The 18,171-nt window shown below is 39.1% G+C and overlaps 1 protein-coding gene across 10 annotated transcripts in view; it reads left to right on the top strand.

Moving 5' to 3' along the window:
• Nucleotides 1-18,171, top strand: part of THRB (thyroid hormone receptor beta) — a 361,122-nt gene that overhangs the window by 317,297 nt on the left and 25,654 nt on the right. For all 10 annotated transcript variants that reach the window (XM_069475449.1, XM_069475447.1, XM_069475452.1 and 7 more), the window contains 2 exons: nt 11,880-11,980; nt 17,219-17,366. In XM_069475449.1, coding sequence (XP_069331550.1) covers nt 11,880-11,980; nt 17,219-17,366 — 249 coding nt within the window. The remainder of the gene's footprint in view (nt 1-11,879; nt 11,981-17,218; nt 17,367-18,171) is intronic.

Here is an 18,171-nt window from a genome sequence, read left to right as displayed (position 1 = left end):
GATAGTACTATAATGTTGATATGCTAGAATCTGTAAATGTGCATTTTAATATATTACTTATCCACGTAAACTATAAAGAATGGGTAACCATATCAAAATGTAAGAATGTAAAATTCAAACAGAAACTGACACACTCTACCTTGCCATTGTGTCCCTACAGTTTAACAAGTCTGCAATCATGTCAAATGAACTCTCCATATGAAAGAAAGTGAACTATCCTTCAAAATATCCGATATTAAAACAAGTACAATATCCATTTATCTTAATAATAGACACTGTGGCTTTATAATGCTATTTAATTTTCTATCAGTAGAACATTTCCTGTATTATAAAAAAATAAAGGAGGCAAACAGGTTGTACTCAGGGAACTACTGCCAGATAGAAATGCTTTGGAAAATAGTGTAAACTCTAGTGCAGATATGCCAGAATCTCATTTTTTCTATATATGATCTACAGGATATTGCATAGGGAGCCAAATTTACAGGTTTCCATAATTTATAAGAATATTATGCCCTTTGACCTTCAAAGGTAAATTTCTCTGTGAAATTAATCTTAAATATAACATGATTTACTTAATTGTGGTTCCGATAAAACTGATTTGTTTTTCTTAATGTGACTCTATAATTAAAAGTAGTCCGGTATGAAAACAAATAAAGAAAATTTTTTAAAAACTAAAACTAAAGTCCCTATTTAATTTTTACCAGATATGGTGCTATTCTATAAATTCCAAATATGAAATATGAAGGGACTACAGCATAAAACATATTCAGAGTTGTTCATCTATATTTTCATTTAGTTTTGCATTCTCTTGAAGGGCATCAGAATTTCTCATTTCTTACGAGGGACACACTGGGTAATTCCCTTAATTGAGTGTGTGTCCTCTGTTTCATTTAATATTAAATTACTTTAAGTAATTTACCTTTGAAAAGGAGAAATTAACATTACCTCCTTAAACATACCTGGTATGCCTTTTAGTGTTATAGGATCGCAAGAAAATACTGGTGTCTGTTTCTCTATCTGGACATTCTGCTATTCTTAAAAATTCTTGCAGAACTTTTCAGACTCTTTTCCCTTTTGTATTTTCACTATATTTTCTTTAACCAGCACTGGAGAATATTTGCTTATAAAATGTTAAACCAGGGATTCTTTACTAATTAATTTGATGCATGAACTAGAAGAAAAGACACACTGTATGCATATATTGATGTAATTTCAAAGCCATATGCCATTGAAAGGCCACTGCCACCTGCCAAACTCACTAAATCAAAGCAGGCAAATATTCTTAAATGCACTATTATTTACTTTTACAAGTCTTCAAGTAAATCCCAGTAAAACTAAACCCAGCTGTTAACTGTCTCTTAGGATAAAAGGTTGTACCCAACATGTTGATCCATATTGATCCACTATTGATTTTTGTTGTGTTGTAGGACATCAATAGTGTCTCATTAAGGCAAAATTAAGACTATAAACAGGTGTTCAGTGGGGCAGGCCTCATTTTCCAATTGGATTTTTATCTATTCATGATAGATAAAAATTCATAATTGCTTCATCTGTGTTTGTTGCTGTCACTACAGCTTTATAAACTCTTTCATAATGCAGCTGTCTTAACTTTTTCTTTAGTTTTATAAAGATGGCTTATGCTCTAGCCTTTGTTTTCTAGTATGTAGAGAAGGATCATAATCTTGTTTTTTAAAAAAGGTATTATAGGTACACATTGATGACATAAAGGAAGGCTACACTGCCCAGTGTTACGAGTGGTTATCTTAATTGGTAGACTTTAGAATGACTTTCAGTTTTCTTTGGGTTGTTCTTCTATGTTTTTACATTTGTAGCCAAGAGGGGGAAAAGTTATCAAGTCCCTGAACCATTAAGAACATAAACTAAGGAAGAGTCAGACTGAAGTTCATTGAATCACATTTAAAATAAAACTGCGAGATTCGAGGAGGGAAAAGTCAATGTAATTTTCACATTGAGGAAGCCTGAAATACAGAATATAGTGTCTGACTTATTTTTCATATGGAATATGAGAAAATAAATTTTTAATTCTCAAAAGTTAGGGACAAACAAAAAGAATGCTACCATTCACTCAGAAGACGTGAGCTCCTTACTTGCTGTCTTTCAAGTAACATGGCTATGATCTGTTACATTGAAACCAGTCAGCACAGAGCCAGTTCTGCATGCACACTTCTGCTCCCTCCCTCGCCCCCCCCCCTCCCCGGGTCAGGGGGAAGGAGGGAATCAGTTTAGCCATCAGCGGGAGAATTGGCAGCCCGAGCTGTTGTGCCTTCTCCTTTGTGGCTGTGGTTTCCACAAAGTTAAAAGTTGACATTTTTCTTTCCTTTGTTATTCTTTTTCTTTTTTTGTAATTTAGCTGGTTGTTTCCACCAGAAATTCCAATGACATTCCAAAGTTCCCAAACAGCCAACAGCTTTGCCCATCAGGCCCTCTGTCCAGTGAGGGCACTGACACAGAATCCTCCCCACGAGTCTGCCCCGGGCAACTTCCCCCACGGGAGACTCGGCTTCGCCTTCTCCAGGCCATCTTACTTTATGGAAATTGCACATTCAAAAAGTTGCTAGAGTCTTTGCATCAGAGTTCGTTTTCATGCCCAAGAGAATAAGAATTTACCGTGTTTAAATCAGGATTAAGGAGATGGGGTGTATGTGTCATGTCCAGTTTTGGTTTTGATTGTACAGGTTCTTGCTCTATAGCCACATTTTGTTTTGCTGGAAGAAAAAATCGTAACTAAAAGAGAAACTCCGCAGAGACCTGTACTTTCTGAATCTGCTTTCATTGATCCTGTGACTCAGAGACAGACTTCTGTCTTTTTTCGTGTTCTGTAGCACTGTTGATTCCATGTGAACAATTGTATAGAAATTAGAAATGAAAATTATTTATAAATGGTAAGGTGGGGGATGTTTGAAGTGACCCACATCAAGAGGATTGGATTAAAAAGAAGAGTTAAGCCCCAAAGAAATATAAATTCTAATTAGAATTTATTTGGCCTCTTTTAAAGTTGGACAAGAATTGCTATACAGTAGCGTTGGAGGTACGGAGGCTCAAAGTCTGTCCCCCCCACCAAAAAAGAGTTATGTGAGAAACAGGTACAATTAAACCCTAGAATCACATTCAGTCTAGTGAAAAGCAGTAAGGAAAGGAAATCAAAAAAGAGAAGATGTATGAATTCCATTTTGCAATCACTTAAACCACAAACTTAAATGTGAGGTGATCACATTCTTTCAATTTCCTTTCTCAGTCTTTCCCTCCTTCCCTTCCTCTCCCTCCATTGCATCTCTCTCCCTGTCTTCCTCTTTCTCCTCTTCTCTCTCTCATCCTTACTTTTCCCCTCAAGTAGAATTTGTTTAATTTAAACACAGATGTGATCAGTCCACCCAATAAACCATTGAGTATTGCAGAAATCTTCTCTTTAAAATGTAACACCTGAGTGTCTAATGCAATTGCAGATTTTTCTACAATGTGTATATAATTGTAAGGATGCTGACGGAAGGTTAGGCTTGTAAACTAGGCACTGCCACTCATATACTAGTAAGAGACAATACCACTACAGAAAACAATACAACAATTTTTTAAAATGCAGAACACATTTGCTATACAAAAGGTGAAATGAAAATGCCTCTTCGCACCCACAAATAAAAGCAAAGTTAGGAGGAGCAATAGTTTCCAAACCAAGTCCCAGTGCAGACAAAAGCAAGAGCTGATTCATTTTCCTTTTCTTTTCTGATTTCTTTTTCCTTTTCATACCTTGTCGGTATGTCAAAGGCATGTCCTTCGGAGATTTCGCTGGATGCCCTAACCTCATCCAGAGCTTGCATTGCCACTCCTCACAATGAACGCTAAGGGTAGGAGCCCAAGGCATTCTGAGCAAAGGGAGTCAGATGCCTGGCAGGCTTGGGAGGAAATGGTGGCTCTGTTAATTTCCTGCATACGGCATCCACATCTACCACCTTGCATTCACATCCACCTCTGTGAATGCTTTTCCGCAGTCACGCTCAGTGCTTTTTTCTCAGCTCCCTGCACTCAAGTGCATTCAGCCTGAAGTCAGGCTGCTTCCCACTCTACCATCCCCTCTGGTCCAGCTTTTATGACCCCTCTTCTTATGGGCCCTCTGCTTCAGCAGTGCCCACGTGATGTCTGTATTCTTCCTGTCTCCAGAGCCTCATGACTGCTGAGCTTCTGTACGCCGTGCCTGGTACAACCCTTATCTCAGCTCCCTCCATACCAGCTGCTTCAGAGAATTTCCTCAGTTCTCCTGGAGACTCCCAGCACCTGCTTTCAAGCAGTCACCACACCATGCCTCCTCTCGCTACCTGCAGATACCTCCCATGTATCGTCCTGTGCTCCTCCTCTCCATATTCGAGCCGTCTCCCTCAACGCATTCTGCTTCCAGCCACCCAGTGGCAGCTCTTCCCCATACTCTGCACCTACCACACGGCTTCTTCTCAAGGTTTCAGGCCCTTTTCCATGACCTGTTAGGTGAAAAGCAAATTCTGTCAACTCTTCCCTGCCCTAAAAGGTTCCATTTTGATTCTGGCTTTGTGCTCCTATCCACACCCTCTGTTCCAGAAATCGTGGCCAGTCTCTCCATGGGTACTTCTCTCTGCCACCCCACTCCCATTTCTGAACCAATGATTCTTTCTTCCAGCTACCACCCACTGCCAGCCACACCCCAGTGGGCCACCTGGCCACCTTCAGCCCGCAGCACTTAATGCCACTGACTCAGCTAGCAGCCTTCCAGCCTCTTCCAATAGCCAGCACCACATTCCCTCCGTCAGCCCCACTCCCAGCCAGCCCTGCCTTCAAAGGCAGGTTTCCCTTGTTCTATACCATAGCTCTGAATCATTTGTGTAAATCACCTTTTTAAAAAATAATAATAATAAATTAACCATAAGGTGTGTTAGACTAGTGTTTCTCAACCTTGTCACTATTGACATTTGGGGACAAGTAATTCTTTGTTGTGGTGGCTGTCCTGTGCATTGTAGGATGTTTAGCAGCATCCCTGGCCTCTGCCACTAGATGCCAGTAGCACCCACACACACATACACATACATACACACAGTTGTGACAATCAAAAAATGTCTCCAGACATTGCCAAATGTCCCCTGGAGGGAGGCAAAAATCACCCCCAGTTGAGAACCACTGTATTAGTGGCAAAGAAGTTACTGTTTAGAGAACATCTGAAGTAAAGGATGTTTTTATAATGTGAAAAATCCCTCCTTATTTGTCAAATGACATGTTTAGATTTTTGGATATTGAGTTCTTGCAAAGTGGAGTACCCCTGAACATACATACACATGCAACACAGTACTTACATACATGTTATTATAGATCATTTCTATAGGTTCTTCTCATCATATATGCTTGTTTTTGTCAAATCTATCTAGATCACAAGCACCAGGAAGGCAATAACCTCTTTTACTTCACACTGTGTAAAGTACGAGTCCAGCATGGCTACACCTGCCGGGAGATCAGTACAGCTTATTACAGCAGTGATGCTGTACTGATGACAAGTGCAACAGCTTTTCGTCTCGTATAACATATGGCTGAAGGGCTGCTAACCCACATTTTCAAAGCTAAGACCTTGAATCTCATTCACAATGGGTTTTCACGTAAAGAAAAGGCACGCGTTTTTCTCAAGTATGCAGGACGGGAAGTAACTGCTGGCGCATCTGTATGAGCCCAGAGCCATAACTTGCCCCTCACAGCAAAATCAGAGGCAACCTTCGCCCATTTCTGGTGATAGTTCTGCTATCCCCTTCTTTGCTCTGCTAACAACTTTGCCTTCCCGTTTTCTAACCCACACCCTCTTTTAAAACAGGAAATGATCTCATTTGGTACCAGGGTTCTGAAATTCCAATGCCCACAAGGACCAGAGAGCTGATATTAATGAGAGAACAGCAGGGTTGTTTCATAATGGCTGCTGAATTTTAATTGTTCAACCAAGACAGACAATGTTTATATGTTATATGATAAGAATATTTCTCACTTCCGCAAAGAAATATGTTCTCCTTTGTTTTTCTCAAACTACTTTTGTCTTTCCACTTTAGATAAATATAAAAAATTCTGTGAAATATTTATTTACTTATAGATATTACTTTACTTATAATGCAAGAACCAAGGTAAATGACAACCGGTGTTTAGCCTCAGAGTGTCTGTATGGAGCTAGAAAGGATGTCTCTTTCATGGGAGGCAGGGCCGCCTCCTCTGGTCAGTTGATCATTGCTCTGTGAGAATTGGGGCTCAGTATTGCCAGATCTTCCCATTTTTCACATGAAGCAAGAATTCTGGATGTTATGTGACATCTCCTGGTTTTAAAATTGGCGAAGATTTTTTAAAACACTCTGTGAGCCAAGTGCTCTAGACTGCCAGTGCGTGCACCCTTTTGATTAACATTCTGACTGAAACTCATTATATCAACTTATTTCCTTTCTTAGTGATTTGCATCTTCAAGTGTTTTAGCTCTAATTGTGGATTGAAAGGTTATGTCGGCCATTAAGAATTTGAGGCTACAGGGATAGGGAGAAGAAAGTTGCACTAGGAATTTCTTGTGCATTAAACTATATTATGCCACACCTGACCCTAAAAATTAAAAAATTTGTTTTAGTTTCAAGAATTCTTGAGTCAGAAGGAATAATCCAAAACTGGTTTTGTTTCTGTTGCTGCCCTAAAACCTTAGATGGAAATCTAGAGTCCCTTGTCTTTTTGTCCTCACTCTCTTTTCTAGATTGACACCCCCAACCTGTCCTCCTTCTCTGCCCCCGCAATGCTGTAGAGCTCGAAGCCTTGGGATCCACTGTCTGCTGTCGCCCAACACCGTGGGCCCAGCCAGCCACAGGGCAAAGTATAAAAGGAAGAAGCTCGATGACTCCAAGACTGGGGTGGAGAGGGCAGGAAGACAGTGGTTGTTCTGAGGAAAGGTTTTATGAAGTGGGAGCCCCCTGAGGCAGCTCTGCTGGGGATTAGCGAGCAGCAATGAAAGGCCTTCAGAGGCAATGCTGTTTCCAGTTTCTTACACACAGTTGACCTGCAAATGTTTCTTAAATGGACAAATGGATGGATGGTTTAATTAATTAATATAGTGTTTATCAAAGGGTTAAAGATTAACATGATGTAAAGGTTGGTACCTAACACCAAGAATTAATTGTAAAAGGAATCGGGATTAGCCTTTCACGGTTTTTAAGTATACAAAGAAATGGCAAAGGGAAGAAGGTGCCAGTGGAAATAAAGCTTCCATCAGAAGGGTATGAGCTGCAAGATGAATTGAGGAGGTTCAATACAAAATCAGAAGAATGCTAATGATGTAGCTTCCTCGGGGGTGTTAAAATATAGTCCCATGCTATATCCTGTCCCAAGCCACTCAGGGTTCTTGCTGGCTCTGAGTTGATAGTTCCACACGATGAATCAGCAACATGGAACTTCTTCACTTTTTTGAGCTGCCCAAACTATTTGCCACTACCAGAGATAACAGCTGCTCCCTCAAGATGCCACGACTGGTTCTGCTAGGCAAGTAGCCTTACACAGAAGGTGAGATTAGCCAAATTGGAAAAGATCTCTGAACTCAGCTCCTCTCCCCTGCCCCTGCTTCTACCCTCCTAGGCAGCACCTTCTACCTTAGATCTATCTTCAAGATGAATCTGCTTTGTATTCTATTCCCTAAGGGCCATGTGTCTGCCAAGGTGAAAAGAGGTACCAGTGTTTTTCCTCCTAGGACCTAAGATGCTATTATAATTCCCTCAAGAGAATTGAACTAGCCAGCCTTCTGATTTTAGCCATAGAGGAGAAAGCATTGAATCTAGTGTAAGCCAAAAAGCCAAGTTTACTACGTGTTGCATGATTTGCAGTGCAAACGTACAAAGCTTTCCCCCTCTACACACATTTTATTCTCAAGTCCCACTGAGAATAAAATTTCCAAAATTAGTGTTAGTTGCAACATGGGTGAACTTTGAAAACATTATGCTAAGTGAAAAGCCAATCACAAAAAACCACATAGTGTATGGTTCTATGTATATGAAATGTCCATATTAGGTAAATTTGTAGAAACAGAAAGTAGATTAGTGGTTGCCTAAGGCAAAGAGGAATGGGGCAAGGTGACCTCTAAAGGTATGAAGTTTCTTTTTGGGGTGATGAAAATATTCTCAAATTGATTGTGGTGATTGTTTTACAATTCTGTGAATATGATAAAAGCCATTGAATTGTATGGTTTGTGAATTATATCTTAATAAAGTTGTTACCAAAAAAAGTATTTTTTAAAGTTAATAATATTTTACCATGTCAACCTATTTTATATACAGGATAGTACTTAGCAATTAACCAGACATTGCCAAATGTCAACTGAAAAAAATCTCCAAGTCCTGTGTTGAAGAAACAGATGGAGTTTGCTTTTATAAAAATATGCTTGATACAGTGGGAGCATAGTTTATTAATCTGAAAACTAATGCATCTGAGCAAATAATAATTGAGGAAAATGTATCATCCTTGAACTGCCACAAATTGTCATGGGTCTTAATTGTTTTCTGGAGGGCTATTAATCAGGCTCCTTTAGCAGTCACCTGGGACAATTTGCAGATGCAGTTCTTCAGATGAAGAGTGTAGCTTCAAAGATTATCTCTTCTATTTGATTCTAGACAGAACTTAAAACTAACATTATAATAGCCACTAGTGTCCACTCCTGGCAACAGAACTAATGCTACATGCGCATTTTCCTTACTTGGGCATATTGGCCACCATGTGACCGATTTGATGAGTATGAAAGAGGAAAAAAAGATGGAGACACTGAAATAGAGCAGCAAAAAGTGGTTAAGTTCTCCAGTAGAATTGGTTTGCATGTGATGTTGTCAAGCACGTTCAGTAAGCTTAAGAGCATCCCCACCTACCTAGTCATTAAGTGTGGGATGTCATTCCCTCCTAGAAGTTGTTTAATGATGAATAATGGACTTATGCATAATGATTGATGTATCATTGCCTGCGCTGACTGTTTTGGATAAATAAGATGGTTCAGAGTTAATATTCTCAAGAAAAGAAAGGAATGGGTGGGGTGCACGAGTATGATCAAGTAAGCAACTGCCACCAACTTAAGTAGATGTTTCTGTAGAAGGTTTGATGATTTAACTAAAGACATTTAATCACCTCCACCCACCAAGAAGATGATTTAGGAGAAATAAGAGAATAAAGCAAACCACCTGTCAGCCTAGCAGTCAAACAAATGGAAGGAGGCCATTCCACACACTGATTGAATTATTGTTGGACTCCAAGGTTCACAAGAACCTTAAAGGTTAGTCTGACTATTTACTGACCTTGCTTAGCTACAGAGAGGAAGAAATCTTCAGTCTTGCTGCCAATGCCAAAAGTTAAAGCCAGAAGGTCTGATGAGATAGGTTAGGGAATGTGAGGTGAGGGTGAATTACCTGCATCTTCCCAACGCTGGTTAATGTTCTCAGACACCATGCGTGGCCTCTCCCAAGGTATGTCCCACAAGCAACGCAGTATCCAACTGTACTACAATTAGTTCTTACACATGAGATTAGTGGGAAATGCCTTGTACCTTATTTTCCCTTATTTCTGTGTTCTATACTTGACACCAAGAACTCAAAAGTCTTTACTCTGTTGGATCAACTGTACATAACCTCGAGGTGTAAGAGGTCAAGATGTACATTTCCTTACATTAGTATCTATATTCCATCTGCCTTTACCAGGAAGGTGCTTGGTTTCATAATTGAGTTACTTTGCTGCTTTAAAGTTATTTTGTGCTTTATAAGTAGGTCTTTATGTGTACTCCTGAGCAGACATCTTTGCCAACACTTGTTATTGTCTGTTATTTTTGGTAAAATTATCCTAGTGAGTGTAAAATGGTACCTCATTGTGGTTTTCATTTGCATTTCCCTGCAATGATATTGAGCATCTTTTCATGTTCTTTTCTTCATTTTCACCTCTCTTTCTCTCCTTGAGGAATGACCAGGGCTGGAGAAACAGAACTCAACTGCTTATGAGTTCTTAAAGGAAGAAACCATATCTTACTTATTTTTATATTCTCAGCATCTGGCATAATGCTAAACACATAGTAGACGCTAAATAAATGTTTGCTGAATTCACAAATAGATGGATAATTGAATGAACACACATATCCTTCCAGATCCCTTTTTTCCTGCCCAGATCCTTCCCAGAATTCCCTTTTATTTATTTATTTATTTATTGAGACAGAGTCTCACTCTATTGCCCGGGCTAGAGTGCCATGGCATCAAGCTCACAGCAACCTCAAACTCCTGGGCTCAAGCAATCCTTCTGCCTCAGCCTCCCGAGTAGCTGGGACTACAGGCATGTGCCACTATGCCCAGCTAATTTTTTCTATATATACTTTTAGCTGTCCAGATCATTTCTTTCTATTTTTAGTAGAGACAGGGTCTCACTCTTGCTCAGGCTGAGAATTCCCTTTTAAAAAACGTCTAATGAGAGTTTTGAAACCCTTGAAGTGAACTCAACAGATGAATCATGGGTTGCATGATGCAAAAGTAAACTAAGACAAGCTGTGATATTTAAAAATAATCCTGTACATTATCAAATCTCACTTCGAAATCATTTATCTGCCTCATAGGAGGGAACATTTTTCTAAATTAAAGTCTGGGCAAAGTAATTTCTAAGAAATTATGAAAAGGATACCTTTCTTCTGTCTACTTTATGCCTTTTTTTCTGAAAAGTAAGCTCTCACTAACCTAGTTTAATAAAAAGGTCTATGAAAATGTCATGGTGAAATACACAATAAGTCTTCAGTCATTTCAACCTGGCTAATCTTTATTAAAACCAAGAAGAGTTTACTGAGTCAAAAAACTTCATAAGGACCATGATCAGGAGAAAGAATGATTTTGTTTTCTCAGCCTCTCCCTTCTTCACATCTCAACAAACCATCCCCCGTTTTGATGTGCTGGTCTTATCTAAAGCTATGCACTTCTATGGTGAATGGTTGATAAATATGTGAAACTGAATTTGCCCTCTGAATCCATTTCCTGTGGAGCACACAGGAAACTCTAAGAGAAAGGGAAGAAGCAAAGGCAGATGGGAAGCAAGAGGCTTTTCTGGTTTTTTGTTTTTAAATTTTAGCTTCCTGGGTCAAGGAATCTAAACTAAGAAAATCATTGTACATTAATAAAGAGCATTATCATGGTTGGATTCTCTTTTTTCCTTAATAAATAAAACCTCTATTATTCCACGCTACCCAAAGTTGATGGATTGTGTATCATAATATCATACGTTTGCCTAATTTATTTTTAGGCAACCTTATTCATTCTACTTAAAGTTAATGCTCCATTTTTAGAAAAAGACCAGGATAACTTGTACTAGAGGACTGGAAATTAAGAGATTTGGGTTTTAGACTCTGCTAGTAATTTCTCATGTGACCCTGAGGAAGGCCAAACCTCTGAACTCCTGTTTCTTCATCTTAAAAATACTTCATCATCTCCCAGGACCTTTTCCAGCTATAACGTTTTCTGAATTTATTGCATGGTACTGTAATTCCAAAGTGGATCAAGTCTTTTAAGAACTAGTTCTGAAATAAGCCTTGTGAAAGAGATAGGGTTATCTAGAATTCACAGTGCTCCAGGTGTTGCAAATCCTGGCCTCTCTACGTGATTCATTGCCTCTGCAGCCTTCCCGCCATTCCCACCTGCACAGCAAGAATGGGTCCACCTATTTTTAAGGCATTCTGAAATCCTGGGCTTGACATTAACTCTATGAGCATCAGATAATTACCATTTGGTTTCATTAAGTCTTTTCTGTCATCACTGCCTCTTGGCAAACCAACTAGCTATGGTGTATCTTTGACTTTAACATGATACTGGTTTTTCACATTCCTCTTTTTATCTCCTTCACAGGGTACATCCCCAGTTACCTAGACAAGGACGAGCTATGTGTAGTGTGTGGTGACAAAGCCACTGGGTATCACTACCGCTGCATCACATGTGAAGGCTGCAAGGTAATTACCCTGGGTCCACGAGCACAGAGAAGCCCAGCCCAGCCCCCTCTCCTCCCCCATCCTCTACCCCTGCCCAGGGTCCCACCAGAATGCAACATTAAGTTCAAGTTCAAATTAAAACCAAATTCCAACATCCATGGCTGTGATCATCCAGGTATCTGATCGTGCTCTTCATTTTTGACATGTTCAAGAAATGACTATTTTTCCAAATCATAAGTAACTAAACAAAGTTTATGCTATGAGAGTGGGATGTCTGGTTTCTTTACCTCTGCAAGTGTTTTTAAAACAGAAAGAGAATCAATAAAATAAAAAGAAACTAACTTTTACCATGGCTTTAAAAAGCATAGATCTTTTCAACTTGTTGTCATCCCAAGAAATTACTGTTTCTCTTCCTGTTTCATCTACAGTGTTTGAGGAGACAGAGCATACACTACCACAAGCTGTTTTCCACCCTTAATCTGAGTGAATATGCTCACTTTTAAGGGTTCCAGGAGGGAATATTTTTGAGACCACTTAGATTCAATTATGTTCTGAAATTATCCAAATTGGCTTTCTGCACAGCCCGCAGTCAGTAAGATTCTCATCATCCATTGGCTAATTTATGCTCTACAGACCCATCTTCAGGAAGTACGTGACAAGAATAGACTAGTCCATTCACTTCCCTAAAGGGAACCTAAATTTGCCTACTTACAGTCTTCATCAACAAAATGAAGATATGCTTTCTGGAAATGTCTTTTAGTCCAACAACGTAGCCTGGTAAATGTAGTCTACCTGCAGGTAAATAAAGCTCAACCCAGTGCTGTATCCAGCGTTTGGCTAATGCTTTATAAATGAGGAAGTATTTAAAGTCAGGGAAGGACTTTCAAAATAGCTTTCTTGTTAAATGTTTTATTTATCTTTTATATTTGAAACTAAATTTTTAAAATACATAAACCCTAAAGCAAAAAATTGTATTAAAATTTATAAAACAATTCCATCTCCCCTCTTCGCTCACCCACCTGACCTCCTCTTTTCCCCTTCCCTTCCTCCCCCACTGCCTCTCTGCACTTGCTGCTAAACCCCAGAAATCAACAAGGTAGCTTGGTCTCAAACCACTGTTGTGCCCCGTTTTCCCAGTGGAAGATTTTCCACGTAAATTCCCTGTTGAGATGATACATCCATTTGAAAGAGGTAATATCTAAAGTCCCAAGTCCTTATATCTGCAAGGCTGTTTTTGGAATAAGATGTAATGTGTTCTCATTCATCCAAACCCCTTTGATCTGAAATTCGTAGCCCTTTAACAAAGATTGGGCTAAAGATTGCCATTACATCCATGAAAATAATGTCTTAAGGAATTTAATGAAACTAATTACAAGTAAGTTCTGGCTATTTGTTAATTAGGAGACTTGCAGACCATCTCTTGAAAGTATAATTTTATGGGCTTGACTTGAAATTAATAAAACTACATAACTTTAGGTATATTCTCTCATTCCAAAAGCTCAGTAATTCAAACTGATCTTTTTTCAAAATTAGCCTCAATTCATAAGGCTTTACCTACCTGATTATATAGCACTGAAATTCTTTTAAATCAGTTTCTAATGGGGAATTTTGAATTCTGGGAGAGACTCTATTGAAAATTCCATTTAATATTTAATTCCCAAAAATGACTCTAAGGAGTGAATGCGCCTTACAGAAGACTTAATGCGTTATTAGCAATTGGCTTAAACAAAGGGAGAATGGAGCCTATTAACCCGAGTCCCTGCCTCACAGATGTCTTCATTGTGATCAAGAAATCAACTGGCCTCTTTTCCCAAGATTGCAGGATGTTTGGGGGCTGATTAAACAGAGATTTTCTTAAAAGAAAAAAATCATGTAGCAAAAAGCTAGATTTCTCAGCCCCTGTGCCTTTATCTCGGATCAGAATCCTATTTGATGCTTTCATATAAAATCAGAAAAGAATGGTTATGTGGATCATTTAATATAACGACAAAGGATCTTGGAAAAAGGCATAAGAGTTTTTCAAATGAAACACAGTTTTTAAGAGTGGTGAAATAACCGATGAGCACACACGTGTGTAGAGGGAAGTATAACCCAACGGAAATCAATGAGGGGGGAAGGAGGGCAAAAACCTACCGTAATGGGTACAGTGAACACTATCTGAGTGACAGGCACACTTATAACTCTGACTTAAGCATTACAAAAACCATCCTTGTAACTGAAAACATTTGTACCCCCATAACACTTTGAAATAAAAAAGAGTGGTGAAATGTGAGAAGGGTTATGCTTCATATATTGTTTATTCAAACCTATAATTTAAAAATATTTCTACCCCATACTTGCAATGTGTATGAGGAGACTCTTTTTTTGCCCATTTTTGCCCTGACAACAGTGAAATCTTTTGGAGTTGTCTTCCCCATTATGATGTGCCAATTTTTGTGTATCTTTTATAGAAAGAATGTTGACACTGTCCCACAGTAAACCATTTTTTAAGGAAGACTCTCAAAGCTTTTTAACAGCTGCCCAAAGATTGATCTAAGAGAGTGACTTAGCTTCTTATCACATGGGCTAGCGCACCATCTCAAAGCACTAAAAAATGGATCTAGTTCTTTTCAGAATGCCAAGAAACATGTCTGATATTGATTTATAAAAGCAAGACCTCTGCTCACCAATAAATCATCAATGAAATATATGCCCTTATTTATTTTCTGAAGCATCTCTGTTGTCAGCTCACCTCTAAAGGGTTGTTGTTTTTTTTTTAAGTAACTAGACTATTTTAGATGTCTTCTATTCAAGTTCACTTTCAGGAGTTAATTTTTGTCACTTTTTAAAATTAAGGGACCTGGCATCTTTACGTTTACTCAAATGAAACAGTTCCTTATCATATGTCAAATATGCTTTGTTATAGCTTAGGGGAAGCCAACATCTTAAAAGGGATTTGGTCCATGAAGTGCCCAAGAAAAGTCATCAGAGGTAGGCCACAGAAAAGATGGCACAGTAGAGCTAGCCACCTCTTTTTTTGAAATCAGCAAAGTACAAATTATTTCATTCATTCTAATAAAAATGCACAGAGTAGCCCTTTTGAAGAAGTAGATGTTACCCTTGTGTCTAGTATCTCACATCTCATTTTTTCCTTAGCATTGTCTGACTCTTCAGTATGATCCCTGCCCTGTGCCAACCCCAGAAAATGGGTCAGCATCGGGGCATGAGGGAGAAAAGGGTCTCCCCAAATTCAGATAGAGTAACAATCTTCCTGTCCTTATAGCAGCAGCTGACATGCTTGCTGGATGTCTTGGACTGTAGCATTTGCACCTCGAAGGAAACTTTGCCTCCTCCAGAGGAGGTGTTATCCCCTGCCCCTCTCCTCCCTGTCTGTGACGTACATCTTCTTGCTGGGAATTCTGGGTTTTTTTTTTGCCCTCCTTTGCCTTCCTTGCACAGAGAACCACAGAGGTGGAAAAGGGAGAGTCACAGAGAAGTTTGTACTTCACCCTTGTGGCATGCTCTGGCAGTCATGCTTTGGCAGGATGCCCACCCTGAACACCCAGGAAAACATCTCAAATAGCTGCCCCATGTGTGATAGTGAATCTTATAAGAGCACATCAACATCCTTCAAACTAATGGACGTAAAATCAAAATAAAATATGAGTTTTGCTATTAGAACTCAAACAATGGAAATAGCAAGTGATTTGCACACATGCCCCCAAATCAAGTGCATTTGTCTCAGTTATTCCTGGAATTTTCCCATTTTATTCTGCTTTGCCCAATGTAAAATCCTACCTTGGACCCTTTCATTATAAGGAAGAACTTTTGTGACTAAAGAATATGCAAGTGGGTATGTGTACATAATCAAAGCCAAAGAAAATGAAACAGGGTGATAAAAATTGGGGCTGATCTTGGTCACTGGTATTTATCGAACAAAGTTAGAGTCTTCTTCAAGCTTTAGCAGAGGACAGCTATCAAAACTTGTTTTGCCTTGCTATTGTACCACAACAGAATGAAGTTTTTTTTGACAGGTGGGTGGGAGGGGACTATTTGTAATCTGTTCATCTAAAACATTTAAATAATACCGTAAAATTCACCTTACTTTATATCATACAAGCAGTTACACAAATGAGATTTGGAGTGTGACTCCCAGGTTGCAGGCCAAGGTCCAGCATGTACTTCCCATGTGATTTGGGGCAAGTAATTTAACCTGTCTGAGGCTTAGTTTTTTTAGTCCCTGCAATGGAGATGTTAAGGTTTTGGGGAAGACAGAAGGATATGGAATGCATCTACAGTGCTCTGCAATGTGCCCTCACAATAAGTGCTCGCTGCTCTTGTTATTAATAATTTCTACAATACAGAGTACAGTTGCCAAGACTTGGGGGTCATGTCCAGAAAGGTTCTAATGTAGCACACCCTTGAGAATATTATATATATCACCCAATCCTAGAACTAGTGTCCTCAGACACTGCAGTGGCACTCTCTAGTGGCTTAAGGAAGAAACATCCCGAACTTGTAGGTGTGTGTCTACGTACACTAGAGAGAAAGAGTGCTATAAAAGGAAAAACCCTAATGCAATGAGCTATGGAAAAAATTTGGTAGAAAACATGGAATTTTCTACTCCCCAAGTACTATTGTTTAAAAGGCTAAGTGAACTAGTTACGGCCATCTCAAGAGTCAAAAACAAGAATTAAACTAAATCTCTAAGGACAGTTAATGCATCTATTTAATTACCAAATGATTAAATTGTTAATTAATACAGTATTACAAATATCTAGCTCTTTTATTTATTTATTTATTTATTTATTGGTCTTGGATCTGGCTCTATTATTTCCCAGTATAAAGTAGCAAAGCTGCTTGTAATTTAATTTAGCAACATAATTATGACACTCTATGAAACAAAACAATATATTTATGTGATTCAATAATATAAGGAAAAAATAAGATAGGAAACATAAATATTAAATATATAAATAAGTAATATAGGACAAAATAAAAGCAAGCACTAGATTTTCCTATTGGCCTCTTTTCCTTGAATGAATGCCAAAAAGGCATTGACCCGGTAGTCCTTTGACCTCGAGTCCTTTAGCTCAGATTTAGAATTCTCTAGATCCCTTTGGGCCAATTGTCCCATATTTGAGTACGTAGAGCTAGAGGTCCAGATATAGGTTATGGACCAGGACAATTCATCTCATATTTATATGGACACACAATTCCAGAATCATGTATTTCTCTAAAATATGAAACTATTGTCTTGGATCTTTCTTTTTCTTGTAGGGTTTCTTTAGAAGAACCATTCAGAAAAATCTCCATCCATCCTATTCCTGTAAATATGAAGGAAAATGTGTCATAGACAAAGTCACGCGAAATCAGTGCCAGGAATGTCGCTTTAAAAAATGCATCTATGTTGGCATGGCAACAGATTGTAAGTAGACCTTCATTTGCTTCATATTCAAGGAGTGTCGATTGGGAAAGGGTTTGGTTCAAGGAGAGCAACCGGGCAGAAAAGAAGGCAGGAATCCACGTGGACAGAGAGGGGAATTTGCTTTCCCGAACACCCCTCACTCTCCGTATCCAGGCTTGCCCCCAAAGGGAGGTGGGAGCCGTTGCTGGGTGGTTTCCATCCCATCCGTCTCTGATCAACTCCTGACTCGCAAAGCATCCATACATGATGGGGAGGAAAAGCAGTTAAATTACCCCTGTCACGTTTGCAGGACTGACCGTCAGCAGCACTCTGTTTGCGACAGGTTACACACGAGAGGTTCACACCTGCATTCATGTGGTGAGAGCCTCACGGACTAGTCCTAATATTTTTTTCAAAAGCAGAGACAGGAATTCATTTCATGGACATTTTTGGAGATGGGGCACTGGCAGAAAACATCGTGTTCAGAAATTTCTGAAGAATGCAAAGTTGAGTGCTACTGCATGAGTCATGCTGCAGTTGGTTGTTTGTTATATTTTTAGCAATAAAGACATTCTGAGCTGAAGTTGTCCTACCCAGTTTTCAAAGTGCTACAGCATATGCTGGTGAGGTTAGCCCTGAGGTCTCTTCTCCCCACACTGTGCGAGAAATGCACACCAGTAACTTTAATTAATCTAATCATAAAAATAAGAATCACGTCATTCAGAATGTGTGGCCTGCCTTTTGCCAGGCATCGGTGTTAGTGGTTTCTACTGGCATAAATTTTTTGCACATTAGTGAGAGATTCCAACGGTTAGCTAAAAAAGAA

The sequence above is a fragment of the Eulemur rufifrons genome, chromosome 7 (assembly GCF_041146395.1).
Source record: "Eulemur rufifrons isolate Redbay chromosome 7, OSU_ERuf_1, whole genome shotgun sequence".
Lineage (NCBI taxonomy): Eukaryota > Metazoa > Chordata > Mammalia > Primates > Lemuridae > Eulemur > Eulemur rufifrons.
This window is presented reverse-complemented; position numbering and strand designations above follow the sequence as displayed.